The 27,194-nt window shown below is 57.2% G+C and overlaps 2 protein-coding genes across 3 annotated transcripts in view; both read left to right on the forward strand.

The window, feature by feature from the left end:
• The window catches only part of CSNK2A2 (casein kinase 2 alpha 2), a 40,799-nt gene extending 21,392 nt beyond the window's left edge, over nucleotides 1-19,407 (forward strand). Inside the window, exons 5-12 of one of the 2 annotated variants that reach the window (XM_064160575.1) lie at nucleotides 1,972-2,031; nucleotides 3,983-4,066; nucleotides 5,381-5,491; nucleotides 5,687-5,788; nucleotides 7,766-7,866; nucleotides 10,124-10,272; nucleotides 13,732-13,837; nucleotides 18,817-18,908. In XM_064160575.1, the coding sequence (XP_064016645.1) occupies nucleotides 1,972-2,031; nucleotides 3,983-4,066; nucleotides 5,381-5,491; nucleotides 5,687-5,788; nucleotides 7,766-7,866; nucleotides 10,124-10,272; nucleotides 13,732-13,808 (684 nt within the window). In that variant the 3' untranslated portion in view covers nucleotides 13,809-13,837; nucleotides 18,817-18,908. Of the gene's footprint in view, nucleotides 1-1,971; nucleotides 2,032-3,982; nucleotides 4,067-5,380; nucleotides 5,492-5,686; nucleotides 5,789-7,765; nucleotides 7,867-10,123; nucleotides 10,273-13,731; nucleotides 13,838-18,816 lie in introns of both variants that reach the window. The other variant, XM_064160574.1, reaches the window with a different exon arrangement.
• Nucleotides 19,408-20,302: 895 nt separating this feature from the next.
• Nucleotides 20,303-24,910, forward strand: GINS3 (GINS complex subunit 3). The gene is made up of 3 exons (XM_064160588.1): nucleotides 20,303-20,567; nucleotides 23,115-23,348; nucleotides 24,674-24,910. The coding sequence occupies exons 1-3, from the start codon at nucleotides 20,394-20,396 to the stop codon at nucleotides 24,902-24,904; spliced, it is 639 nt and encodes a 212-aa protein (XP_064016658.1). The 5' UTR covers nucleotides 20,303-20,393; the 3' UTR covers nucleotides 24,905-24,910.
• Nucleotides 24,911-27,194: the final 2,284 nt, after the last annotated feature.

Here is a 27,194-nt window from a genome sequence, read left to right on the forward strand (position 1 = left end):
CAGTTCAGCAGGGGAGCAGCTCTTGGTCCTCACTCAGCCCTCTCCCAAGACTGCTGAGCTGTAGCTGCAACCCTGCAGCTCCTGACTGGTGCTGGAATTGCTTCCCAGCTGGATCCCTGTGGGGTGGCAGAGGCTGCAAAGCACATCTGCTGCTGCCAAGGTGCTGCTAGCAGAGCACTGAGCAACCTTGAGGGCATCCTAAGGGCTTAGCTTCACCTCTGAGGCTGCAGAGCACATCTGCTGCTGCCAGGGTGCTGCTATCAGAGCACTGAGCAACCTTGAGGGCATCTTAAGGGCTTAGCTTCACCTCTGAGGCTGCAGAGCACATCTGCTGCTGCCAAGGTGCTGCTATCAGAGCACTGAGCAACCTTGAGGGCATCTTAAGAGCTTAGCTACACCTCTGAGGCTGCAGAGCACATCTGCTGCTGCCAAGGTGCTGCTAGCAGAGCACTGAGCCACCTTGAGGGCATCCTAAGAGCTTAGCTTCACCTCTGAGGCTGCAGAGCACATCTGCTGCTGCCAAGGTGCTGCTAGCAGAGCACTGAGCAACCTTGAGGGCATCTTGAGGGCTTAGCTTCACCTCTGAGGCTGCAGAGCACATCTGCTGCTGCCAGCAGAGCACTGAGCCACCTTGAGGGCATCCTAAGGGCTTAGCTTCACCTCTGAGGCTGCAGAGCACATCTGCTGCTGCCAAGGTGCTGCCTGCAGAGCACTGAGCAACCTTGAGGGCATCTTAAGGGCTTCACCTCTGAGGCTGCAGAGCACATCTGCTGCTGCCAAGGTGCTGCCAGCAGAGCACTGAGCAACCTTGAGGGCATCTTAAAGGCTTCACCTCTGAGGCTGCAGAGCACATCTGCTGCTGCCAAGGTGCTGCCTGCAGAGCACTGAGCAACCTTGAGGGCATCTTAAGAGCTTAGCTTCACCTCTGAGGCTGCAGCACAGCTCTTGGCTGCTGGATTGCTGGGGAGCTCCCAAGTGCCATTCCATCCTCACAGAGCCAGGGATTGGGTTGGGTTGGAAGGGCAGGGACAGCTCCTGACCAGCACAGGTTGCTCAGGGTCTCATCCAACCTGGTCCTGAACACCTCAGGATCTCTGATCCCATTCTGTGCTTCTGTGCTCCACAACCTTCCTGGGCAACCTGTGCCAGGCTCTGCCCACCCTCACTGTGTCTCTGTGCTCCACAACCTCCCTGGGCAACCTGTGCCAGGCTCTGCCCACCCTTACTGTGTCTCTGTGCTCCACAACCTCCCTGGGCAACCTGTGCCAGCCTCTGCCCACGCTCACTGTGTCTCTGCTCCACAACCTCCCTGGGCAGCAAGGTCAGAGCTGATCTCTTGTCCCAGGATGCTGCTCTGTTGTTGGTTTGGTTTTTCATGGAATCACAGAACTGCTTGGGTGGGAAAAACCCTTTCAAGATAAGACTCCAATTGCAACCCAACCCCACCATGGGCATCAAACCCTGGCCCCAAGTGCCATGGGTGCAGCTTTCTGGAGCACCTCCAGGCATGGGCACTGCACCACCTCCCCCTGGGCAACCTGTTTGGGTAGCTGTGCTCAGGGCAGGCTGTGCAGAAGTGCAGCCCCAGGCTGCTCTCCCAGACCATGCCAAAGGCTTTGCTGAAGTCCAGGTAGAATGGATTGGCTTGGAAGAGACTTTGAAGGTCATCCAGTTCCACCCTGCCCATGGCAAGGAGCAAAGACACCTCCCCACTAGCCCAGGTTGTGCTGGAGGCCTCATCCAGTGCTGCTTCTGCATTTCCTACCTTGTAGCCTTGAGAAGCTTTGGGGGGGGTTGGCATCATGCCCAGGTTGGAGTATGTGGAATGGGCTCAGTGAATGGGAGGTGACAAAGAGAAATGAAACTGCTCCAGGTCTGGAATCTTTTCTTTCTGCTTCCCTTGGTTGGTTGTTTTTCTTTCCATGGTTGACTTCTTTCTCTTTCTCTTCCCCTCCCCAACTCTTGTTCCAGCAACTCTACCAGATCCTGACAGACTTTGATATCAGGTTTTATATGTATGAGCTGCTGAAGGTGAGTGCTCTTTGCATGCCTGCACCTGGGCATGAGCAGGGCTGGCAAGAGGTAGCAGCACAGCTCCTGGGAGCAAGCCCTACCAAGTCTGCAACCCCCATCTCAAAGCTCAGCAAGCTTTGGGAAGAGAGGGAATGCTGAAGGGTGGGAAAAGGTCTCCTGAGGGCACTCAGTCCAAGCAGCAACCCAGATTTTACCCCTGGCTGGCAAAGCAGGGCCCCAAACCCCAAAGTCACAGAGAGCAAAGGAGGGGGAGGCCCAAAAGCAGAGGAGCTCAGCTCAGCAAGGAGCCACTGAGCTGTTTGGGTTGGAAAAGCTCTCTGGGATCATGGAACCATGGAACCATGGAACCAGGCAGGTTGGAAGAGAGCTCCAAGCTCAGCCAGGCCAACCTAGCACCCAGCCCTGCCCAACCAACCAGAGCATGGCACTCAGTGCCAACCTAGCACCCAGCCCTGCCCAACCAACCAGAGCATGGCACTCAGTGCCAACCTAGCACCCAGCCCTGCCCAACCAGCCAGAGCATGGCACTCAGTGCCAACCTAGCACCCAGCCCTGCCCAACCAGCCAGAGCATGGCACTCAGTGCCAACCTAGCCCCCAGCCCTGGCCAACCAACCACACCATGGCACTCAGTGCCAACCTAACACCCAGCCCTAGCCAAACAACCACACCATGGCACTCAGTGCCAACCTAGCAGCCAGCCCTGGCCAGTCTCTGGGGGGCTGCTGAGTGCTGCTCTGGGGGCTTGCTGAAATAGATCTGCTGAGCCTGAAGGAGGCTGCAGCTGCCTGCAGGGGAGGGAACCTGCTAGGAAGGTTGGAGGGAGCCTGGAGCAGCCCAGGGAGAGGGGGAGGGAGGTGATGAGGTTGAAGTGTTCCTGCCTTAGGGTGTGCAAGAGCAGCTTCAGCTCTGGGAACAGATCATGGAGTGAGAGAGCAGCTCAGGGTGGAAGGGAGCTCAGAGATCATCTGCCCCAACCCCCCTGCCATGGGCAAGGACACCTCTTAGGTAGATTTGGCTGCTCAAGGCCTCATCCAGCCTGGCCTTGAGCACCTCCAGGCACCTCCAGCCACAACCACCTCCATGGGCAGCCTGTGCCAGAGTCTCACCTCCCTCACATTGAAGACCTCTTTCTTCAGCTCCACTCTCAGCCTGCTCTGCCTCAGCTCCAAACCATTCCCCCTTGGCCTGGCTCTAGACTCCCTCAGCCAAAGGCTCTCTGCAGCCTCCCTGCAGGATCCCTTCAGGTGCTGGAATTGGCCACCCTTGTTCTAGATCTGTGTGCTGGAAATCCCTGCAAGGCCAAGGATGTTCCCTGAGCCCTTGCTGTGCTGGCAGCTGCCCCCCAGGGCAGTGCCACTTCCCTGGCACTGGTGCCTTGCCCATTGAGTTGGCTGCAGGCAGTCCCCTCCCTGGAAGAGCTCAGGAGCATCTGATAGATGTTGATGGATGGATCTGCCTCCTGCCTCCTTGGAGCTGAGAAAACAGCATTCCAGCCCTCTGGCTCCAGGGAACAGCTGCTTGGAAGGGGGTGGAGGTGATGATGGTGGTTTGGGGGGGGTCAAGCAACTGGTGCAAGGTCATGGAGCTGGAGAGCTTCTGTGTGCTCCTGCCTTGAAAGCTTTAAACAGCATCCCCCTCCCTCCTCTGCTGGCACTTGGTAGCCTGAGAGTGGTTTAGGACACAGGGTGGGAAGCTCTCCTGGAATGGTTGGCATGGAAGAGGAAGGCAGCAGGATCCAGAGAGCAGAAGGGTGCCCAGGGTGGAGCTGGGCAGCAGGAGGAGGGCACCTCCTTGCGTCGTGTTCCTCGGAGGCAGCCGTAGGGAAGCACAGCGTGAAGATGCCAGGTTCTCATGCCAGCCTTGCTGCTGCCAAGGGCTCTCTGCTGCTGTGCCCGAGGTGCCAGCCCTGTCTGACATCTGTCTGTGTGTGTCTGTGTGTCTGGCAGGCCCTGGATTACTGTCACAGCATGGGCATCATGCACAGGGACGTCAAACCTCACAACGTCATGATAGACCACCAACAGAAAAAGGTACTCAGGGGCCACCAGGGCTTGGCAGCAGGCTTGGCAGCTCTGCCACCTTCTCTGCCCACAGCCCCTGGGCAGCTGTGCTCACCTGCTTTCACTTGCCTTCACCACCTCCCCTCCCCTTGTGCCCCTCAGCATCAGCTGCCCAAAGTCCCACTGGGGAGCACTGCGGTGGGAGACAGTCACAGAACTGGGTTGGGTTGGAAGGGACCTCCCAAAGCTCCTCCAGTCCAAGTCCCCTGCACTCAGCAGGGACATCCTCCACTGGATCAGAGCCTTGGTGAGCCTCACTTTGGTTATCTCCAGGGATGAGGCTTCAAACCCCCTCCCTGGGCAAGCTGCTGCAGTGTTCCAGCAGCCTCCTGGGGCAGAGCTTGGTCCTCACATCCAACCTCCATCTGCTCTGCTCTCATCCCAAACCATTGCCCCTGGGCTTGTCCTTTGGAAAGAGTCTCTATGCAGCCTGCTTGTAGCCTCCTTCAGGTCCTGGAAGGTCATCATTAGGTCCCCCTGGAGCCTTCTCTTCTCCAGGCTGACCACCCCCAGCTCCCTCAGCCTGTCCTCATCACAGAGGTTGTGGATGTGGTGCCTGGGGAGATGCTCAGTGGTGCACTTGGTGCAGCTCAGCCTGCCCAGAGCCCTGTTGAGCCTCACCTTGGTTATCTCCAGGGATGAAGCCTCAAACCCCCTCCCTGGGCAAGCTGCTGCAGTGTTCCAGCAGCCTCCTGGGGCAGAGCTTCCTCCCCCAGCTCCCTCAGCCCTCTTCTCCAGACCCTTGCCCAGCTTGGTTGCCCTTATCAGTCAGTGGTGGCACCACAAGCAGGGCAGGCTTTAGCAGGAGGGGGCCCTGCTGTCCTTTAATGCCAGGGCAGGTCCACCCATGCCTTGCAGCTGTGGTGGGCACCCACCTTAGGTCAATCCTTGCTCTCAGCCCCCTGTTGACATCAACGCTGCAGGACTTGTGCCCCTTCCCTACCCCCCGTGCCTGGTGGAGCAGGTGAGGAGCCAGTGCTTGGAGGCAGAGGAGCAATCTGAGCTCACCAGCTGATGATGGGGGCAGGGATGGAGGGGAGGAAGAGAAGAGCCTGAGCCAAGCACTGCTGAGAGCATCTCCTGTCCTCAGAGCTCCTCCCCGCGCCCCAAGCTCCGCTCTCGCACGGCAGCCTTGAGAGCTTTGGCCTCCAACTCTGGCTTCACCCTAATGACTCCTAGAAACCCATGAAGGTTGGAAAAGACCTCTTAAGGTCCTCCAAACCCCAACCTTCAGCTGGCTGATCCTGAGCCTCCTGCCTCTTGTCTCTTCCCTTGCCCATCCAGCTGCGGCTCATAGACTGGGGTCTGGCCGAGTTCTACCACCCAGCTCAGGAATACAACGTCCGAGTGGCCTCTAGGTACTTCAAAGGACCAGAGCTCCTTGTGGACTACCAAGTAAGAGTCTGCTCTTCCTTTGTTAGCCACTGCTAGCCCCTCCTGGCTCTAACTTTGGCTTGGCTGGTACTGCCTGGCATGGAAAGAGGGTTGGGGTTTGCCCTGGTGTAAGCAGAGGGTTGTGCTCTGCTCCGCGCTGAGCATCTTCTAACACCTCTCTCTCTTTCTCCTCTCTCTTTTTGCCTCCTCCCTCAGATGTATGACTACAGCTTAGACATGTGGAGTTTAGGCTGCATGTTGGCCAGCATGATCTTCAGAAAGGAGCCTTTCTTCCATGGCCAGGACAACTATGACCAAGTAAAGATATTTGCCTTCGTCACATCAGTCCGGGGAGGTGCTGAGGATGGGCTGCGGAGGTTGCTCCTCGCTTAGTTAAGGCTCCTGGAGTTAGAGGTGGAAGGGAATGGGTTGGGTTGGAAGGGATCCTAATGCCAACCCCCCTCTGCCATGCCCAGGGACACCCTACCCTAGAGCAGGCTGCACACAGCCTCAGCCAGCCTGGCCTCAAACACCTCCAGCCATGGGGCCTCAACCCCCTCCCTGGGCAACCCATTCCAGCCTCTCACCACTCTCCTGCTCAGCAACTTCCTCCTCCCCTCCAGCCTCACTCTCCCCACCTCCAGCTTTGCTCCAGCCCCCCCACTCCTGCCACTGCCTCCCAGCCTCAAAAGTCCCTCCCCAGCTTTTTTGGAGCCCACTTCAGATGCTGGAAGGCCACAAGAAGGTCCCCTGGGAGCACCTCCAGGGAGGTTGTGGAGCAGAGAATCACAGAATGTGATCAAAGAAAAGAGTTTGTGTGCTGGGTCCCTTCCCAGCTTGGAGGAGTCAGTTCAGCAGGGGAGCAGCTCTTGGTCCTCACTCAGCCCTCTCCCAAGACTGCTGAGCTGTAGCTGCAACCCTGCAGCTCCTGGCTGGTGCTGGAATTGCTTCCCAGCTGGATCCCTGTGGGGTGGCAGAGACTGCAGAGCACATCTGCTGCTGCCAGGGTGCTGCCAGCAGAGCACTGAGCAGCCTTGAGGGCATCTTAAGGGCTTAGCTTCACCTCTGAGGCTGCAAAGCACATCTGCTGCTGCCAAGGTGCTGCCAGCAGGGCACTGAGCCACCTTGAGGGCATCTTAAGGGCTTAGGTTCACCTCTGAGGCTGCAGAGCACATCTGCTGCTGCCAAGGTGCTGCCAGCAGAGCACTGAGCAACCTTGAGGGCATCTTAAAGGCTTCACCTCTTGAGGCTGCAGCACAGCTCTTGGCTGCTGGATTGCTGGGGAGCTCCCAAGTGCCATTCCATCCTCACAGAGCCAGGGATTGGGTTGGGTTGGAAGGGCAGGGACAGCTCCTGACCAGCACAGGGTGCTCAGGGCCTCATCCAACCTGGCCTTGAGCACCTCCAGGGAGGTTGTGGAGCACAGAAGCACAGAATGGGATCAAAGATCAGATCAAAGATCCCATTCTGTGTCTCTGTGCTCCACAACCTCCCTGGGCAACCAGTGCCAGGCTCTGCCCACCCTCACTGTGTCTCTGTGCTCCACAGCCTCCCTGGGCAACCTGTGCCAGGCTCTCCCCACCCTCACTGTGTCTCTGTGCTCCACAACCTCCCTGGGCAACCTGTGCCAGTCTCTGCCCACCCTCACTGTGTCTCTGTGCTCCACAACCTCCCTGGGCAACCTGTGCCAGGCTCTGCCCACTCTCACTGTGTCTCTGTGCTCCACAACCTCCCTGAGTAACCTGTGCCAAGCTCTGCCCACCCTCACTGTGTCTCTGTGCTCCACAACCTCCCTGGGTAACCTGTGCCAGGCTCTCCCCACCCTCACTGTGCCTGTGCTCCACAACCTCCCTGGGCAACTTGTGCCAGTCTCTGCCCACCCTCACTGTGTCTCTGTGCTCCACAACCTCCCCTGGGCAACCTGTGCCAGGCTCTCCTTACCCTCACTGTGTCTCTGTGCTCCACAACCTCCCTGGGCAACCTGTGCCAGGCTCTCCCCACCCTCACTGCCAACAATTTCTCCCCTCTCCCAGCTCAAAGCCATTCTCCCTCCTCCTGGCACTGCCAGCCCTTGTCCAAACTCCATCCCCAGCTCTCCTGCAGCCCCTTCAGCTCCTTCCAGGCTGCTCAGAGGTCTCCCCTGGAGGCTTCTCTTCAGGTTTTTGTGCACCTATTGCAAAGCCTCAGGGTTTCCAAGCAGGTTTTTTTCCTTCAGCTGGGATGTTTTGGGCAGCTCTGGTATCCTGCTCTGCCTTCTCTCTCTCTCCCTTACTCTCTCCATGCCTTCTGTTGCAGCTGGTTCGCATCGCCAAGGTCCTGGGCACAGATGAGCTCTATGGGTACCTCAAGAAGTACCACATAGAGCTGGACCCACACTTCAATGACATCCTGGGCCAGTAAGTCAAGTGAAATGCTGCCTCTTGGCTGGTTGGGGTTTGGTTGTGCCACTTGGAACACAGAGGGGGAGGTAAAGTGCTGAGCATCCTCTCGAGAGGTTGTCGGCAAAGGGTTCCCATCTGGATGCTCCTTCTCCTCTCAGGATGCCTCTGAGATGCTGCCTCTGTGCTTTTTGTCTCTCCTGAGACCCAGCAGCCATCCTCTTTGTCCTTCTCATTCATGGCCTAGAGGCATGGGATGGCTCAGAGGTGATCTAGCTCCAGCCTCCCTGCTGTCAGCCCAGATAACCTTTCAGCTAAGCTTGGCTGCTTAAGGCCTCATCCAGCCTGGCCTTGGACATCTCCCCAGGCAGGAGGCAGCCACAGCCTCCCTGGGCAGCCTGTGCCAGGCTCTCACCTCCCTCACACTGCACAACTCCTTCCCCAGCTCCACTCTCAGCCTGCTCTGCCTCAGCTCCAAACCATTCCCCCTTGGCCTGCCTCATCCCCCCTCAGCCAAAGGCTCTCTGCAGCCTCCTGCAGGATCCCTTCAGGCCCTGGCAGCAGCTCTGAGGTGCCCCTGGAGCCTTCTCCTCTGCAGGCTGCACCCCCCCAGCTCCCTCAGCAGTGCCCACAGCAGCCCTGGCATCCCCTCTGTGCCCTCCTCTGGCCTCACCCCAGCAGCTCTGTGCCCTCTTGGTGCTGGGGACAGCAGAACAGGAGTTGAGGTCTGAGCAGAGCAGAGCCAAAGTCCCTCTGGAGTCTTCTCCACCCCCAGCTCCCTCAGCAGTGCCCACAGCAGCCCTGGCATCACCTCTGTGCCCTCCTCTGGCCTCACCCCAGCAGCTCTGTGCCCTCCTCCTGCTGGGGCCAGCAGAGCTGGAGTGGAGATGTTGACCCTGGGGCTCCAAAGTCTCCCAGCTGAGCTTTCTCAGGCAGAGCAGAGGTGGCTGGGAGCAGCAAGGAGAGGTTCTGTGAGGCTGGCTGCAAGGCAGAGCACCTCTGGTCCCACAGCTGTCCCCCTGCCTGCTGCTGTCTCCACCCCAGCAGCTCTGTGCCCTCCTTCTTGCTGCTCCCATCTGGTACTGGAGTGCCCAAAACTGGGCACAGCACTGCAGCTGTGACCATAGAGCCATAGAATCCAGCAGGTTGGAAGAGAGCTCCAAGCTCTGCCAGGCCAACCTAGCACCCAGCCCTGCCCAACCAACCACACCATGGCACTCAGTGCCAACCTAGCACCCAGCCCTGCCCAACCAGAGCATGGCACTGAGTGCCAACCTAGCACCCAGCCCTAGCCAAGCAACCACACCATGGCACTCAGTGCCAACCTAGCACCCAGCCCTAGCCAAGCAACCAGACCATGGCACTCAGTGCCAACCTAGCACCCAGCCCTGCCCAACCAACCACACCATGGCACTGAGTGCCAACCTAGCACCCAGCCCTGCCCAACCAACCACACCATGGCACTCAGTGCCAACCTAGCACCCAGCCCTGCCCAAACAACCACACCATGGCACTCAGTGCCAACCTAGCACCCAGTCCTGCCCAACCAACCACACCATGGCACTGAGTGCCAACCTAGCACCCAGCCCTGCCCAATCAACCAGACCATGGCACTCAGTGCCAACCTAGCACCCAGCTCTAGCCAAGCAACCAGAGCATGGCACTCAGTGCCAACCTAGCACCCAGCCCTGCCCAACCAACCACACCATGGCACTCAGTGCCAACCTAGCACCCAGCCCTGCCCAACCAACCACACCATGGCACTCAGTGCCAACCTAGCACCCAGCCCTGCCCAACCAACCACACCATGGCACTCAGTGCCAACCTAGCACCCAGCTCTAGCCAAGCAACCAGAGCATGGCACTCAGTGCCAACCTAGCACCCAGCCCTGCCCAACCAACCACACCATGGCACTCAGTGCCAACCGAGCACCCAGCCCTGCCCAACCAGCCAGACCATGGCACTCAGTGCCAACCTAGCACCCATCCCATGCCAACCAACCAGCCCCTGGCACTCAATGCCAACCCAGCCCCCCCGTGGTGCCTCCCTCACTCTCTGGGCAGCCCATTGCCATGATCTCAGCAGGGCAGAGTGGCAGCAGCACCTCCCTAACCCTGCTGCCCACACTGAAGCCCTCATTTCCCCCCTCTTGGCCACGGGGTCGCATTGCTGCCCCTCTGCAGCCCTTGCTGGTGGGCAGGGGGGCGAGGTGAGGGTGGGGGGCAGGATGTGTGCCCTGGCAGAGGTCGGGCAGTGAGGGTTGGATGCCTGGCAGGCACTCGAGGAAGCGCTGGGAGAACTTCATCCACAGCGAGAACAGGCACTTGGTCAGCCCCGAGGTGCTGGACCTGCTGGACAAGCTCCTGCGCTACGACCACCAGCAGAGGCTGACAGCCAAGGAGGCCATGGAGCACCCCTACTTCTGTGAGTCTCTGGTTTTTGGGGGGGAGGGGGCACCAGGGGGAGGGGGAGAGGGAGGGTGGGCAGAAGCGCAGAGTCGCCCCCCGGGCTGGGCGAGAGCTCGCCAAGGTCATCGTCGCCTCCAGCCTGGGCAGCTGAGGGCATTGCAGCAGCTCCAGGCAGGGGCAGCTCCAGCCAGGGCTAGCTCCAGGCAGGGGCAGCCAGAGCCACTTCCAGGCAGGGCAGCTCCAGACAGAGCCACTTCCAGGCAGGGCAGCTCCAGGCAGGGCAGCTCCAGCCAGCGCCACCTCCAAGCAGGGCCAGCTCCAGGCAGGGCCACCTCCAGGCAGGGCCAGCTCCAGGCAGGGCCAGCTCCAGGCAGGGCCACCTCCAGCCAGGGGCACCTCCAGCCAGGGGCACCTCCAGGCAGGGCCAGCTCCAGGCAGAGCCAGCTCCAGGCAGGGCCACTTCCAGGCAGGGCCAGCTCCAGCCAGAGCCACCTCCAGCCAGAGCCACTTCTAGGCAGGGCAGCTCCAGACAGGGCCAGCCAGAGCCACCTCCAGCCAGGGGCAGCTCCAGCCAGAGCCACCTCCAGGCAGGGCAGCTCCAGCCAGAGCCACCTCCAGGCAGGGCAGCTCCAGCCAGGGCAGCTCCAGCCAGGGCCAGACAGAGCCGCCTCCAGCCGGGGCCACCTCCAAGCAGGGCAGCTCCAGCCAGAGCCACTTCCATCCAGGGCAGCTCCAGCCAGGGCCACCTCCAGGCAGGGCAGCTCCAGGCAGGGCCACCTCCATCCAGGGCAGCTCCAGGCAGGGCAGCTCCAGCCAGGGCCAGCCAGAGCCACCTCCAGCCAGGGCAGCTCCAGCCAGGGCAGCTCCAGCCAGGGGCAGCTCCAGCCAGGGGCAGCCAGAGCCACTTCCAGGCAGGGCAGCTCCAGGCAGGGCAGCTCCAGCCAGGGCCACCTCCAGCCAGGGCCACCTCCAGCCAGGGCCACCTCCAGCCAGGGCCACCTCCAGCCAGGGCCACCTCCAGCCAAGGCAGCTCCAGCCAGTGCCACTTCCAGCCAGGGCAGCTCCAGCCAGGGCCACCTCCAGCCAGGGCCACCTCCAGCCAGGGCAGCTCCAGCCAGAGCCACCTCCAGCCAGAGCCACTTCCAGGCAGGGCAGCTCCAGCCAGGGCAGCTCTAGCCAGGGCCAGCCAGAGCCACCTCCAGCCAGGGCAGCTCCAAGCAGGGCAGCTCCAGCCAGGGCAGCTCCAGCCAGAGCCAGCTCCAAGCAGGGCAGCTCCAGGCAGAGCCACCTCTAGCCAGGGCAGCTCCAGCCAGGGCAGCTCCAGGCAGAGCCACCTCTAGCCAGGGCAGCTCCAGCCAGGGCAGCTCCAGGCAGAGCCACCTCTAGCCAGGGCAGCTCCAGCCAGGGCAGCTCCAGCCAGAGCCAGCTCCAAGCAGGGCAGCTCCAGGCAGAGCCACCTCTAGCCAGGGCAGCTCCAGCCAGGGCAGCTCCAGGCAGAGCCACCTCTAGCCAGGGCAGCTCCAGGCAGAGCCACCTCTAGCCAGGGCAGCTCCAGCCAGGGCAGCTCCAGGCAGAGCCACCTCCAGGCAGGGCAGCTCCATCACCAGCCTGGGCAGCTCCTGTCAGGGCCTGATGGTCCTGGCCCTGGAGAAGTGCTTCCTGCCCCCCAGCCTGGCCCTCCCCTGGCACAGCTTCAGGCCATGCCCTCTTGTCCTGGCACAAGCTGCCTGGGAGCAGAGCCTGACCCTCACCTGACTACAGCTTCCCTTTGGGTAGCTGCAGAGTGTGACAAGGTCCCTCCTGAGGCTCCTCTCCTCCATCTAACCACCCCCAGCTCCTTCAGCCTCTCCTCCTCAGCCTCCTCCTCCTCCTCAGCCCTTCCCCACTCTCACTGCTCTCTGGCCCTGCTCCAGCTCCTCAATCTCTCTTGCAGTGAGGGGCCCAGAGCTGCACCCAGTGCTGGAGGGGAAACCTCCCCAGTGCCAGCACAGAGTGCTGCTGGCCACTCTGCTGGCCTGGTGCATGCCAGGATGCCATTGCCCTTCCATGCCAGCTGTCACCCAGCAGTGCCAGGCTGCTCTCCAGCCACTCCCCACCCCCCCCAAGCCTGCAGCTACATGAGGTTACTGCAGCCAAGACTCAGGAGCCTGCCCTCGGTCCAGCCTCATCCCACTGAGCTCAGCCCTTTGCCCCAGCCTGCCCACATCCCTCTTGCAGCATCTGTGGGGCTGGCAGGGGGCAAACAACTGCAAGTTGGCAGTGGTTGGAGGGCAACTTTCTCTCTGCCAGGGTTGGAGCTTCCTCTTCTTATTCAAGGGCTGGTTTGGTTTCCCCCCTCCCTTTCTTTTTGCCTCCCCTCCCTTTCTTTTTGCCTCCCCTCCCTTTCTTTTTGCCTCCCCTCCCTTTCTTTTTGCCTCCCCTCCCTTTCTTTTTGCCTCCCCTCCCTTTCTTTTTGCCTCCCCTCCCTTTCTTTTTGCCTCCCCTCCCTTTCTTCTCCCTCCCCTCCCTTTTCTTCTCCCTCCCCTCCCTTTTCTTCTCCCTCCCCTCCCTTTCTTCTCCCTCCCCTCCCCTTTCTTCTCCCTCCCCTCCCCTTTCTTCTCCCTCCCCTCCCCTTTCTTCTCCCTCCCCTCCCCTTTCTTCTCCCTCCCCTCCCCTTTCTTCTCCCTCCCCTCCCCTTTCTTCTCCCTCCCCTCCCCTTTCTTCTCCCTCCCCTCCCCTTTCTTCTCCCTCCCCTCCCCTTTCTTCTCCCTCCCCTCCCCTTTCTTCTCCCTCCCCTCCCCTTTCTTCTCCCTCCCCTCCCTTTCTTCTCCCTCCCCTCCCTTTTCTTCTCCTTCCCCTCCCTTTTCTTTCCCTCCCCTGCCTTTCTTCTCCCTCCCCTGCCTTTCTTCTCCCTCCCCTGCCTTTCTTCTCCCTCCCCTGCCTTTCTTCTCCCTCCCCTGCCTTTCTTCTCCCTCCCCTCCCCTTTCTTCTCCCTCCCCTCCCCTTTCTTCTCCCTCCCCTCCCCTTTCTTCTCCCTCCCCTGCCTTTCTTCTCCCTCCCCTCCCCTTTCTTCTCCCTCCCCTCCCCTTTCTTCTCCCTCCCCTCCCCTTTCTTCTCCCTCCCCTCCCCTTCCTTCTCCCTCCCCTCCCCTTCCTTCTCCCTCCCCTGCCCTTCCTTCTCCCTCCCCTGCCCTTCCTTCTCCCTCCCCTGCCCTTCCTTCTCCCTCCCCTCCCCTTCCTTCTCCCTCCCCTCCCCTTCCTTCTCCCTCCCCTCCCCTTCCTTCTCCCTCCCCTCCCCTTCCTTCTCCCTCCCCTCCCCTTCCTTCTCCCTCCCCTGCCCTTTCTTCTCCCTCCCCTCCCCTTTCTTCTCCCTCCCCTCCCCTTTCTTCTCCCTCCCCTGCCCTTTCTTCTCCCTCCCCTGCCCTTTCTTCTCCCTCCCCTGCCCTTTCTTCTCTCCTCCCCTCCCTCCCCGCTGCTGCCTCCCCTGCCTGCTGCAGACCCGGTGGTGAAGGAGCAGTCCCAGCCCAGCCCAGAGAACGCTGTGCTCTCCAGTGGCCTGACAACGGCTCGGTGAAGACTGGAACCTCCCCCACCCCCCGACGGGTAACTCGAGATGTTTACACAGTCAAACCCAACACCTTCACTCACACAACCTCCTCCTCTTCCTCCTCCTTTTCCTCCCCCCAGTTCACAGTTGCCTTCCTCCTGTTTGGGTTGGTTTCATTGTTGGTTTTTAGAACTTCATCAGAGAGGTTCTGGTGACACTTCCTGAAGCTGGAGATGAGAACTGTTTGGGGTTGGTTTTTTGAGGGAGGGGAGGTTGTAGGTTGTTGTTTGGGGGTGAGGGGGGGAGGTAAGGGTTGGGTTTGTGGCCCACCAGCACCTAAACCTCAGAGTTTCCTTCTGCAGCAGTGTCCCAATAAGGACATGAAATGGAGAGGAAAAGGAAAAGAAAGGAAAAGGAGAAGGGAAAAAAATAAAGGAAAAAGAAAAGAAATAAAAAGGAAAAGGAAAAAAGAAATGAAAAAGAAAGGAAATAAAAGGAAAAGGAAAAGAATAAAGGAAAGGGGAAAAAAAAGAAATAAAAAGGAAAATAAAAAAATGAAAGGAAAAAAAAGAAAAAGGAAAAGGAAAAAATAAAGGAAAAAGGAAAATTAAAAAATAAAAAGGAAAAGGAAAAAATAAAGGAAAAAGAAATAAAAAGGAAAAGGAAAAAATAAAGGAAAAAGAAAAGATAAAAAGGAAAAGGAAAAAAGAAATGAAAAAGAAAGGAAATGAAAAAGGAAAGAAATAAAAGGAAAAGGAAAAGAATAAAGGAAAGGGGGAAAAAAGAAATAAAAAGGAAAATAAACAAATGAAAGGAAAAAAAAGAAAAAGGAAAAGGAAAAAATAAAGGAAAAAGGAAAATAAAAAAATGAAAGTAAAAAAAAGAAAAAGGAAAGTAAAAAATAAAGTAAAAAGAAATAAAAAGGAAAAGGAAAAAATAAAGGAAAAAGAAAAGAAATAAAAAGGAAAAGGAAAAAATAAAGGAAAAAGAAAAGAAATAAAAAGGAAAAGGAAAAAATAAAGGAAAAAGAAATGAAAAGGAAAAGGAAAAAATAAAGGAAAAAGAAATGAAAAGGAAAAAAATAAAGGAAAAAGAAATGAAAAGGATAAGGAAAAAATAAAGGAAAGAAAAAAATGAAAGGAAAATGAAAAAAGGAAGAGAAAAACAGGAAAAGGGAGGAAATATAAAAGGAAAATGGAAGAAAGGGAAAACAAAAAAAGAAAAGGGAAAAATAAAAGGGAAATGAAAAAATAGAAGAGAAAAAGGAAAAATTAAATGGAAAAAGAAAAAAATAAAAAGAAAATGAAAAAATAAGAGGGGAAAAAAGAAATGGGAAAAATAAAAGGGGAAAAGACAAAAGAAAAAGGCAAAACTAAATGGGGGAAAATAAAATGAAAAAAAATTAGAAAAATAAAGGTGAAAAAATAAAAGGAAAAAATAAAAGGAAAAACTAAATGGAAAAAAGAAAAAGGGAAAATAAAATTAAAAGGAGAATAAAAAAGGGAGAAAGAAAAAAAGGAAAATGAAAAAGAGGAAATATAAATTAAAAAAATAAAGGTAGTAAGTAAATAAAATGAATAAGTGAAATAAATAAGAATTAAAAAAGGAAAATAAAAAAGGGGAAAAGAAAATTTAAAAGGGGAAAACAAAATAAAAAAGAAAAATAAATGGGGAAAAAATAAAAGGGAAAAAAAAAGGAAAATGAAAAGGGAAAAATAACAAAAGGGGGAAAGGAAAAAATAAAAGAAAAAAGAGAAAAATAAATGGGAAAAATAAAATAAAAGGGGGGAAAAATGGAAATTGGGAAAAATAAAAGGGAAAAAGAAAAAATAAAAGGGAAATTAAAAAATAAAAGAGAAAAAGAAAAAGAATAAAAGGAAAATAAGGAGGGGAAAAGAAGAAAATGGAGAAAAGAAAAAGTAAAAGAAAAAAGGGAAAAAATGGAAAAAAGAAAAGGGAAAAAGAAGAAAAGGAAAATAAAAAGGGAAAAAAGAAAAAGTAAAAGAAAAAAGGCAAAAATAAATGGGGAATTGGAAAAAAAGGGAAAAAGAAAAAAGGAAAATTAAAGAAAGGAAAATAAAAGGGAAAAAATAAAAGGAAAAGAAAAAGGAAAATTAAATGAAAAATAAAAGGAAAAACAGAAAAAGAAAAATGGAAAAAAGAGGGAAAAATAAATGGGAAAAAGAAAATAAAAGAGACAAAGAAAAAGGAAATTGGGGGAAAAAGGGGAAAAGAAAAAAGGAAAATTAAAGGGAAAATAAAAGGAAAAAATAAAAGGAAAAACAAAAAGGAAAATAAAAAAGAGGGAAAAATAAATGGGGAAAAGAAAATATAAAAGGGAAAAAGAAAAGGAAATTGGGAAAAAAAGAAGGAAAAATAAAAGGGAAAAATAAAAAGAATAAAAGGAAAATGAAAAAAAAAAGCAAAGGGAAAGGGAAAAAAGGGGAAAATAAAAAAGGAAAATTAAAGGAAAAATAAAAGGAAAAAAATAAAAGGAAAAACAAAAAGGAAAAAAAAAGGGATATATAAATGGGGAAAAGAAAAAATAAAAGGGAAAAAGAAAAAGGAAATTGGGGAAAAAAGGGTAAAGAAAAAAGGAAAATTAAAGAAAAAATAAAAGGAAAAAAATAAAAGGAAAAACAAAAAGGAAAATGAAAAAAAAAGAGGGAAAAATAAATGGGGAAAAGAAAAAATAAAAGGGAAAAAGAAAAAGGAAATTGGGGAAAAAAGGGTAAAGGAAAAAGGAAAATTAAAGGAAAAATAAAAGGGAAAAAAAAAGGAAAAACAAAAGGGAAAATAAAAAAAGAGGGAAAAATAAATGGCAAAAATAAAAAAAATGGGGAAAAGAAAAAATAAAAGGGAAAAAGAAAAGGAAATGGAAAAAAAGAAGGAAAAATAAAGGAAAAATAAAAAGAATAAAAAGAAAATTTAAAAAAAAGCAAAGGGAAAAGGAAAAAAAAAGGGAAAAAAGGAAAAAGAAATAAAAGGAAAAAAGAAAAAAGGAAAAAAGGAAAAAGGAAAGGAAAGGGGAAAATAAAAGGGAAAAATAAAAAGAATAAAAGGAAAATGAAGGAAAAAAAAGCAAAGGGAAAAGGAAAAAAAAGGGAAAAAAGAAAAAAGGAAAAAGAAAAGGAAAAAAAGAAAGAAAGGGAAAAAAGAAAGAAAGGGAAAAAAGAAAGAAAGGAAAAAAAGAAAGAAAGGAAAAAAAGAAAGGAAAAAGGAAAGGAAAAAATAAAAAGGAGGAAAAAAAAGAGAAGGGGAAAAAAAAAAAAGCTTTTAAAGAGTTAATTTTTCCCTGAGGTTGCCAAATGCTTCTGTTGGGAACATCCTGTTCCCATTGCAGCATTCCAATGGAGTTCCATTGGCATCCACCAGCAGCTCCAATCCCTTCTGCATCGCTGGCTGGAACCAATAAACATCTCAACTGCTCCATGTCTGCTGACTCCAGTCTATGGCAGAGCCACCAGGCAGGGGCAGCTCCCAGCCCTTGGCCTCCTCAAGGAGGTCACCTTTGGCTTTTCCAAGCCCTGAAGGCAACTCTCAACCCCCACCCCCCCCACCCCCCCCCCCCGACCCCCATCCTAGGCTGCAGCCAGAGCAGGGTGGGGGTAGCAGGGCAAGAGAGAGGATTCTGCTCCTTGGCTCTGCTCAGACCTCAGCTCCAGTCTGGCTCTGCTCAGACCTCAGCTCCAGTCCTGCCTCCCCAGCACCAGGAGGGCACAGAGCTGCTGGGGTGAGGCCAGAGGAGGGCACAGAGGGGATGCCAGGGCTGCTGTGGGCACTGCTGAGGGAGCTGGGGGTGGAGAAAAGACTCCAGAGGGACTTTGGCTCTGCTCTGCTCAGACCTCAGCTCCAGTCCTGCCTCCCCAGCACCAGGAGGGCACAGAGCTGCTGGGGTGAGGCCAGAGGAGGGCACAGAGGTGATGCCAGGGGAGCATGTCCCTGCTGCTTTGGATGCCCTTTGGAGGTCCCTCCCAACCCCACTGTGTCCCTGCGCTGCTCTGCTGAGCTGCATCTCTCCCCTGCCTCGCTCCTCTCTGCCTTGCCCCCCTCCTCCTGTCACCCCTTCCAGAGCAGGCTGAGGAGCCCCCTCCCTGCTGTCCCCCTCCCCTCACCCAGACAGGCACGCAGGGGACAGCTGGGGATGGGGCTGGGAAGTTGGGTGGCAGGGCAGGAGGTGGCAGGGCAGAAGGTGGCAGGACAGAAGGTGGCAAGGCAGAGAGTGGCAGGGCAGGGCATCAGGGCAGAGGATGGCAGGACAGAAGGTGGCAAGGTAGAGAGTGGCAGGGCAGGGCATCAGGGCAGAGGATGGAAGGATAGGTGGCAAGACAGAGAGTGGCAGGGCAGGGCATCAGGGCAGAGGATGGCAGGATAGAAGGTGGCAAGGCAGAGAGTGGCAGGGCAGAAGGTGGCATGCAGAAGGTAGCAAGGCAGAGAGTGGCAGGGCAGGGGGTGGCAGGGCAGAGAGTGGCAGGCAGAGGGTGGCAGGCAGATGGTGGCAGGGCAGAGAGTGGCAGGGCAGAAGGTAGCAAGGCAGAGAGTGGCAGGCAGAGGGTGGCAGGGCAGAAGGTGGCAGGGCAAAGAGTGGCAGGCAGAGGGTGGCAGGGCAGAAGGTGGCAGGACAGAGAGTGGCAGGCAGAGGGTGGCAGGGCAGAAGGTAGCAAGGCAGAGAGTGGCAGGACAGAGAGTGGCAGGGCAGAAGGTAGCAAGGCAGAGAGTGGCAGGGCAGGGGGTGGCAGGACAGAGAGTGGCAGGGCAGGGCATCAGGGCAGAGGATGGCAGGATAGAAGGTAGCAGGGCAGGGGGTGGCAGGGCAGAGAGTGGCAGGGCAGAAGGTAGCAAGACAGAGGGTGGCAGGCAACGGGTGGCAGGACAGAAGGTAGCGAGGCAGTGGGTGGCAGGGCAGGGGGCGGCAAGACAGGAGGTGGCAGCACCACCCCCACCCCCTCCCCTTCCCCCAGCCCCCCTCCTGCCCCCTCTTGCAGCCAGGGCAGGGCTCAGAACCTGACTCCCCTCTCCTGCCCTCTCTCCCCAGGTCTGCTGCTGCTGCTGCTGCTGCTGCTGCCGCCCCTCGCTCGCCCAGGAGCAGCAGGAGAACCAAAGCCGAAGATGCCATCCAGCGGCGGGCAGGGCAGGGCAGGGCTGGCAGCGGGGTGGCACAGCCGACAGGACGGTGCCGCCGGTGCCCTTCATCCCTCCCCTCCTCCCCCCATCCCCCCCCCCTTCTTTTTTCGAGTGTTTTCAAAGGGTTCTTCTGCCTCTCGGTCCCTTGTGGAGCTCTTCCCGACCCTGCCAGCATGACAACGTGTGAAGGGTTGTGCAAAAGCAACCTCTTGGGTTTAGTTCTTCCCTTCCCCCCCTCTGCTGCCTCTTCCTGCGCCCCCCCACCCCCCCTTAAACCTCCCCCCCCCCAACCCCACCACCACCACCTGATGGACCACGGAGGTGCCAACTCGTGCCAGTCCTTCGTGCCAGGGAGTGGGGGAGGAGGGGTGGGGAGGGGGAGGGGGGGGAGGGTGGGGGAGGAAGGCTGAGGGGGTGAAGGGGGGGGGGTGTGAGTCCCACCGTGGATGATGATTCTCTAATGAAAAGAATTCTATATTGTTGAATAAAAGTTTTAACAGAAGCAGCTGAGGAGGAGGAGTGCTCGGGGGGGGGGGAGGGGGAGGGCTGCAGAAGGATGCTGGCACCACACCCCCCACCCCCAGCCTGGGCACCAGCTGGGCCAAGGAGGAGCTGGCTGCTTTGGCACTACCTGACTCCCCCCCAAAAAGCCTTCTGCTGCAGGCTGCTCTGCAGCCACTGCTCACCCAGCCTGGCTCTGTGCTGGGCACTGCTCTGCAGCCACTGCTCACCAGCCTGGCTCTGTGCTGGGCACTGCCCTGCCCCAGCTGCTCACCAGCCTGGCTCTGTGCTGGGCACTGCTCTGCAGCCACTGCTCACCAGCCTGGCTCTGTGCTGGGCACTGCCCTGCCCCAGCTGCTCACCAGCCTGGCTCTGTGCTGGGCACTGCCCTGCCCCAGCTGCTCACCAGCCTGGCTCTGTGCTGGGCACTGCCCTGCCCCAGCTGCTCACCAGCCTGGCTCTGTGCTGGGCACTGCCCTGCCCCAGCTGCTCACCAGCCAGGCGGCAGTGCCAGCGCCGCGGATCGGCCGGCGGCGATTCAGCTCGGAGGCGAACCCACACCGCTAAGAGCCGGCGGGCGGTGCGGCGGGGCCGAGCCGGGACGGGCCCCGGGGCGGAGCTGAGTCCCGGGGCGGGTGGTGCGGCGGAGCCGAGCCGGGGCGGAGCCGAGCCGGGGCGGAGCCGAGCCGGGGCGGAGCCGAGCCGGGGCGGAGCCGAGCCGGGGCGGAGCCGAGCCGGGGCGGAGCCGAGCCGGGGCGGAGCCGAGCCGGGGCGGAGCCGAGCCGGGGCGGAGCCGAGCCGGGGCGGAGCCGAGCCGGGGCGGAGCCGAGCCGGGGCGGAGCCGAGCCCCGGAGGGGCGGGCGGTGCTGGGCGGTGCTGCGCGGTGCTGCGCGGTGCGGCGGCGCAGGCGCAGCGGTTCGGGCTCCGAGCGGCAGCGCGGGAGGCGCGGAGGTGCCGGCAGCGTTCCGGTGCTCGCCGTGCGGGGCCATGTCCGAAGCGTATTTCCCCGTGGGTCCCGGGCTGGGCCTGGAGGAGAATTTCCTCTCGTTAGACGACATCCTGATGTCGCAGGAGAAGCTGCCGGGCCGCGCCGAGAGCGCCCTGCCGCGCCTGGCCTTCGCCTTGGGCCAGGGCGCCGGCACCGGGGACTCGCTGCCGGAGGTAGCGGCGGGCCGGGAGGGAGGCAGGGAGGGAGGGAGGGAGGGAGGGAAGGGAAAGAAGGAAGGGAGGGAGGGAGGGAAGGGAAAGAAGGAAGGAAGGGAGGGAGAGAAGAAAGGAAGGGGGGGAGCGAAGAGAAGGAAGTGAGACAGAAGGAAAGGGAAGGGAGGGAGGGAAGGAAGGAAGGAAGGAAGGAAGGAAGGAAGGAAGGAAGGAAGGAAGGAAGGAAGGAAGGAAGGAAGGAAGGAAGGAAGGAAGGAAGGAAGGAAGGAAGGAAGGAAGGAAGGAAGGAAGGAAGAGAAAGAAGGGAGGGATGGAGGGAAGGGAGAGAGAGAAGGAAAGGAAGGGAGAGAAAGAAGGGAGGGATGGAGGGAAGGAAGGGAGAGGAGGGAAGTGAGAGAGAAGGGAAGGGAGAGAAGGAGGGAAGGGAGGGAGGGAGATAAGAGAAGGAGGGAAGGAAGTGAGACAGGAGGGAAGGAAGGAAGGGAGAGAGAGAAGGAAAGGAAGGGAGAGAAAGAAGGGAGGGATGGAGGGAAGGAAGGGAGAGAGGGAGGGAAGTGAGAGAGAAGGGAAGGGAGAGAAGGAGGGAAGGAAGGGAGACAGGAAAGGAACGGGAGGGAGGGACGAAGGGAAGGGAGGGAAGGAAGGGAGAGAAAAAAGGGAGGGATGGAGGGAAGGAAGGGAGAGAGAGAGGGAGGGAAGTGAGACAGAGAAGGGAAAGAAGGGAGGGAGGTAAGGAAGTGAGACAGAGAAGGGAAGGGACAGAAGGAAGGGAGGGAGAGAAGAGAAGGAGGGAGGGAAGGGGCCGCAGCTCCCCGCGAACCTCCATGAGGGGTGGGCAGCTGCCGGTGTTGGTGGTGAGGGCAGCGGCAGCAGCACAGCTGCTATGGCTCCAGGGGTCCCTGAGTGCTTCCAAGATCCCCTGTGGCTCCTGGGTGCCCTACCCATCAACCAGAGCATGGCACTCAGTGCCAACCTAGCACCCAGTCCTGCCCAACCAACCACACCATGGCACTCAGTGCCAACCTAGCACCCAGCCCTGCCCAACCAACCACACCATGGCACTCAGTGCCAACCTAGCACCCAGCCCTGCCCAACCAACCACACCATGGCACTCAGTGCCAACCTAGCACCCAGCCCTGCCCAACCAACCAGAGCATGGCACTCAGTGCCAACCTAGCACCCAGCCCTGCCCAAACAACCACACCATGGCACTGAGTGCCAACCTAGCACCCAGCCCTGCCCAAACAACCACACCATGGCACTCAGTGCCAACCTAGCACCCAGTCCTGCCCAAACAACCACACCATGGCACTCAGTGCCAACCTAGCACCCAGCCCTGCCCAACCAACCACACCATGGCACTCAGTGCCAACCTAGCACCCAGCCCTGCCCAACCAACCACACCATGGCACTCAGTGCCAACCTAGCACCCAGCCCTGCCCAACCAACCAGAGCATGGCACTCAGTGCCAACCTAGCACCCAGCCCTGCCCAAACAACCACACCATGGCACTGAGTGCCAACCTAGCACCCAGCCCTGCCCAAACAACCACACCATGGCACTCAGTGCCAACCTAGCACCCAGTCCTGCCCAAACAACCACACCATGGCACTCAGTGCCAACCTAGCACCCAGCCCTGCCCAACCAACCACACCATGGCACTCAGTGCCAACCTAGCACCCAGCCCTGCCCAACCAACCACACCATGGCACTCAGTGCCAACCTAGCACCCAGCCCTGCCCAACCAACCAGAGCATGGCACTCAGTGCCAACCTAGCACCCAGCCCTGCCCAAACAACCACACCATGGCACTCAGTGCCAACCTAGCACCCAGCCCTGCCCAAACAACCACACCATGGCACTCAGTGCCAACCTAGCACCCAGCCCTGCCCAACCAACCACACCATGGCACTCAGTGCCAACCTAGCACCCAGCCCTGCCCAAACAACCACACCATGGCACTCAGTGCCAACCTAGCACCCAGCCCTGCCCAAACAACCACACCATGGCACTCAGTGCCAACCCAGCCAGCCTTGGCTCCAGCCCCTCCAGCCACAGCCACTCCACCACCTCCCTGGGCAGCCCATGCCAGTGCCAATCACTCTCTCTGCCAGCAGCTTCCTCCTCACAGCCAGCCCACACCTGCCCTGACACAGCTTCAGCCTGGGGCTCCTTCTGCTGCTGCTGCCTGCCTGGCACCAGAGCCCAACCCCACCTGGCTACAGCCTCCCTGCAGGCAGCTGCAGGCAGCAATCAGCTCTGCCCTGACCCAACCCCTCTGCCATGGTCAGGGACACCTCTCAACTAGCCTAGGGTTACTCCAGGCCACCTCCATCCTGGCTTTGAACATCTCCAGGCAGGAGCCATCCACAACCACTCTGAACCAATCCATTCCAGCCTCTTAACCACCCTCCTAGTGAAGAATTCCTTCCTCCCATCCACTCTAAACCTCTTCTCCTTCCATTTAAATCCATTTCCCTTTGTCTTAGGTGCCTCCCAACCCAGACCACTCTGTTTTTGGGGGGTGGGGGTTTCTCATTCCTGCAGGGTTCCAAGCTGGAAATCCCTCTTTGGTTGGCCAAAGGACTACATGACAGCAAGAGGAGAATCATCTCTGTGGAGCTGCCAAAGGTTTACAAGGAAGCCTGGAGGACTGTGTTCAGTGCTGATGCCAACGTGGTTGATCTGCATAAAATGGGACCTTACTACTATGGCTTTGGCTCCCAGCTCCTCAATTTTGACAACACAGAGAACCCTCAGATAGCTCAGAGCATCCTGCAGGCAAGTGTCTGGAAACAGGCTTGGAATCGTTGGGTTGGGGCTGTGCAGCCTGGAGAAGGCTCCAAGGAGAGCTTGGAGTAGCAATCCAGTAGCTGAAGGAGGCTCCAGGAGAGCTGGGGAGGGATTTTGGGCAAGGGATGGGAGTGCCAGGGTGAGGCCAGGCTGCTGCTGCCCTTCTTGCCCACCTGGGCACTCTGCTGCCTCATCTTCTCCAGCCTAAACACTGCCTTCAGCTGCTCCTCCCCAGCCCTCTTCTCCAGACCCTTCCCCAGCTTTGTTACCCTCTTCTGAACCTGCTCCAACTCTTCAATGTCCTCCTTGGAGTGAGGGACCCAAACCTGACCCATGGCCACAAGCTGTGCCCTCAGCAGTGCCCAGCACAGGGGAGCAATCCCTGCTCCTGCTGCCCACAGCATTGCTGATCCAGGCCAGGCTGCTGCTGCCCTTCTTGCCCACCTGGGCACTCTGCTGCCTCATCTTCTCCAGCCTAAACACTGCCTTCAGCTGCTCCTCCCCAGCTCTCTTCTCCAGACCCTTTCCCAGCTTTGCTGCCCTTCTCTGGACCTGCTCCTGCACCTCAATGTTCTTCTTGGAGTGAAGGGCCCAAAACTGAACCCAGGACTCAAGCTGGGCACACTGCTGCCTCCTCTGCCAGCACCCCCAGGGCCCTCTCTGCCTGCCTGCTCTCAGCCCCTCTGGCCCCAGCCTGCACTGCTGCTTGGGGCTGCTGTGGCCAAAGTGCACAACCTGCCCTTGGCCTTCTTCACTCTCATCCCCTTGGCCTCTGCCCACCCATGCAGCCTGGCCAGGTCCCTCTGCAGGGCTCTGCTGCCCTCCAACAGCTCCACAGCTGCTCCTGGCTTGCTGCCATCTGCAGCCTCCCTGCTGCTGGACTCAATGCCCTGCTCCAGAGCATCACTGAAGGCATTGCCCAGGCCTGTGCCCAGCACTGCTCCCTGGGGCACACCACTGGATGTGGCCCCATTATTCACCACCACTCTCTGCTAGTCTGGATGACTTCATAGCACTTGAGGTGGGGGAAGGGAGGGGAAGGGGCAGGTAACTCCCAAACCATCTCCCCCCTCCCCCCCCTTCAGCTGCTCCTCCTCAGCTCTCCAGACCCTTCCCCAACTTCCCTTCCTTGCGAGGTGGCCGCAACCAACCCTCCTCAGCACGAAGAGCTCCAAAACCTGAGCCTCACGTTGGAGCTGTGACCTCAGCAGTGCTGCTGCACACTCAGGCCTGTGAGAAGGTCTATTTTGGGATGGAGGAAGTGGGGGGTTAGGGGAGCCTCGGGGTGACCTGCTTGTGCTTCTCTGCCGCAGACCTTCATCAGCCGCTTCCGCCGCCTGATGGACTCCTCGCAGAACTCCTACAACGAGGACACCTCTGAGCTGCTGGCTCGGCTGGATGAGCTGGAGAGGGCTTTGTTCAGAGCTGGCCAGAAGGGCCTCAACGATTTCCAGTGCTGGGAAAAGGGACAGGCATCCCAAATCACAGCCTCCAGCCTGGCTCAGAACTACGGCAAAAGGAAGTTCGCGGAGGTGGATGTTTGAAGAGGTGGGGGGGTGGAGGGGGTGGGAGGGTGCTGAGAGGGGTGGAGAGGAGAGGAGAGGGTGGGGGTAGCTTTGGGCAAGGGGCAGGATCCCCCTCTGGCTGTGGGCAGGGGTTCTGCTGGGATGTCTTCGGGTTTGGCTGCTGCTGAATGGGAGAGGCAGGCAGCAAGGGTGTGGTAAAAAGAGATGCCAGTCACATCCCATCGCTGCTTCCCAGCCTGCCTCTTCCTCCCTTCTCATCCCATCACTGCTTCCCAGCCTGTCCCTTGCTCCCTTCTCCTCCCATCACTGCTTCCCAACCTGCCCCTTCCTCCCTTCTCCTCCCATCACTGCTTCCCAGCCTGCCCCTTCCTCCCTTCTCCTCCCATCACTGCTTCCCAGCCTGCCCCTTCCTCCCTTCTCCTCCCATCGCTGCTTCCCAGCCTGCCCCTTCCTCCCTTCTCCTCCCATCGCTGCTTCCCAGCCTGCCCCTTCCTCCCTTCTCATCCCATCACTGCTTCCCAGCCTGCCCCTTCCTCCCTTCTCCTCCCATCGCTGCTTCCCAGCCTGCCCCTTCCTCCCTTCTCCTCCCATCGCTGCTTCCCAGCCTGCCCCTTCCTCCCTTCTCCTCCCATCACTGCTTCCCAGCCTGCCCCTTGCTCCCTTCTCATCCCATCACTGCTTCCCAGCCTGCCCCTTGCTCCCCCTGGCTTCCCCCAGCCTGCTCCCCCCCCTTCACCTCCCATCCTGCTCCTTCCCCCCTTCCCATCCCATCCTGCTCCTTCCCCCCTGCAGCTCCCATCCTGCTCCTTCCTCCCCTTCACCTCCCATCTGCTCCTTCCCCCCTTCACCTCCCATCCTGCTCCTTCCTCCCCTTCCCATCCCATCCTGCTCCTTCCTCCCCTTCACCTCCCATCCTTCTCCTTCCTCCCCTTCACCTCCCATCCTGCTCCTTCCTCCCCTTCACCTCCCATCCTGCTCCTTCCTCCCCTTCACCTCCCATCCTGCTCCTTCCCCCCTTCACCTCCCATCCTTCTCCTTCCCCCCTTCACCTCCCATCCTTCTCCTTCCCCCCTTCACCTCCCATCCTGCTCCTTCCCCCCTTCACCTCCCATCCTGCCCCTTCCTCCCCTTCTCCTCCCATCCTGCTCCTTCCCCCCTGCACCTTTGCACTCCCAGTGCCTAAAGGCCAGGAGAGCACTGCCAAAGAAGGGTGATGAACATTCAGCATCCTTTTATCTCCCAAACTGCTATTGCCAACACTGGAACCTGTTTGGGCTAAGAAATAAACCCCCTCCCCCCAAGCCTCTAATTGTCTCTCTTTCATTTTACCCTTCCCCATTCCAACTCTTCCCAGCTTTCAGTTTCTTTCAGAGAGCCCCAAAATGCTGGAGGAGGAGGAGGAGGAGGAGGGAAGAAAAGGGTACAAAGCTCTGCTCATTGCTTAGCCATGGAGGTGAAGCTCTGTGGGAGGCAGAGATGTGTTTCTCTGCTCTCCTCCAGCTCAGGTAGCAAAGCAAAGTGGCCAAGTGGCTACCTGAAGGGGCCACCTGCCTCAGCCTCTCTCTGCCTTCCTTTCAGCCCTTCCTTGCAGGCTTGATGCTGCCTGGGGTGGAGAATGTCCTGGTTTGAGGCAAGAGGCTTCCCTGGGGTGGGTGCTGAGCTGCTCTGCTGCCTTGGCACAGGAGGCACCAGAAGGCAGCAAAGAGTTCATTGAGTCAGGCAGGTTGGAGGAGAGCTCCAAGTTCAGCCAGTGCCAACCTAGCAGCCAGCCCTGGCCAAGCAACCAGAGCATGGCACTCAGTGCCAACCTAGCACCCAGCCCTACCCAACCAACCACACCATGGCACTCAGGGCCAACCTAGCACCCAGCCCTACCCAACCAACCACACCATGGCACTCAGTGCCAACCTAGCACCCAGCCCTGCCCAAACAACCACACCATGGCACTCAGTGCCAACCTAGCACCCAGCCCTGCCCAAACAACCACACCATGGCACTCAGTGCCAACCTAGCACCCAGCCCTGTACTATCAACTAGAGCATGGCACTGAGTGCCAACCTAGCACCCAGCCCTGCCCAACCAACCAGACCATGGCACTCAGTGCCAACCTAGCACCCAGCCCTGCCCAACCAACCAGAGCATGGCACTGAGTGCCAACCTAGCACCCAGCCCTGCCCAAGCAACCAGACCATGGCACTAAGTGCCAACCTAGCACCCAGCCCTGTCCAACCAACCAGACCATGGCACTAAGTGCCATGCACAGAGTGCCCCTGTCCAAGCCAAGGGCTGCCAGCTGTGCCAGGGCTTT

Source organism: Pogoniulus pusillus, chromosome 20, assembly GCF_015220805.1.
Source record: "Pogoniulus pusillus isolate bPogPus1 chromosome 20, bPogPus1.pri, whole genome shotgun sequence".
Lineage (NCBI taxonomy): Eukaryota > Metazoa > Chordata > Aves > Piciformes > Lybiidae > Pogoniulus > Pogoniulus pusillus.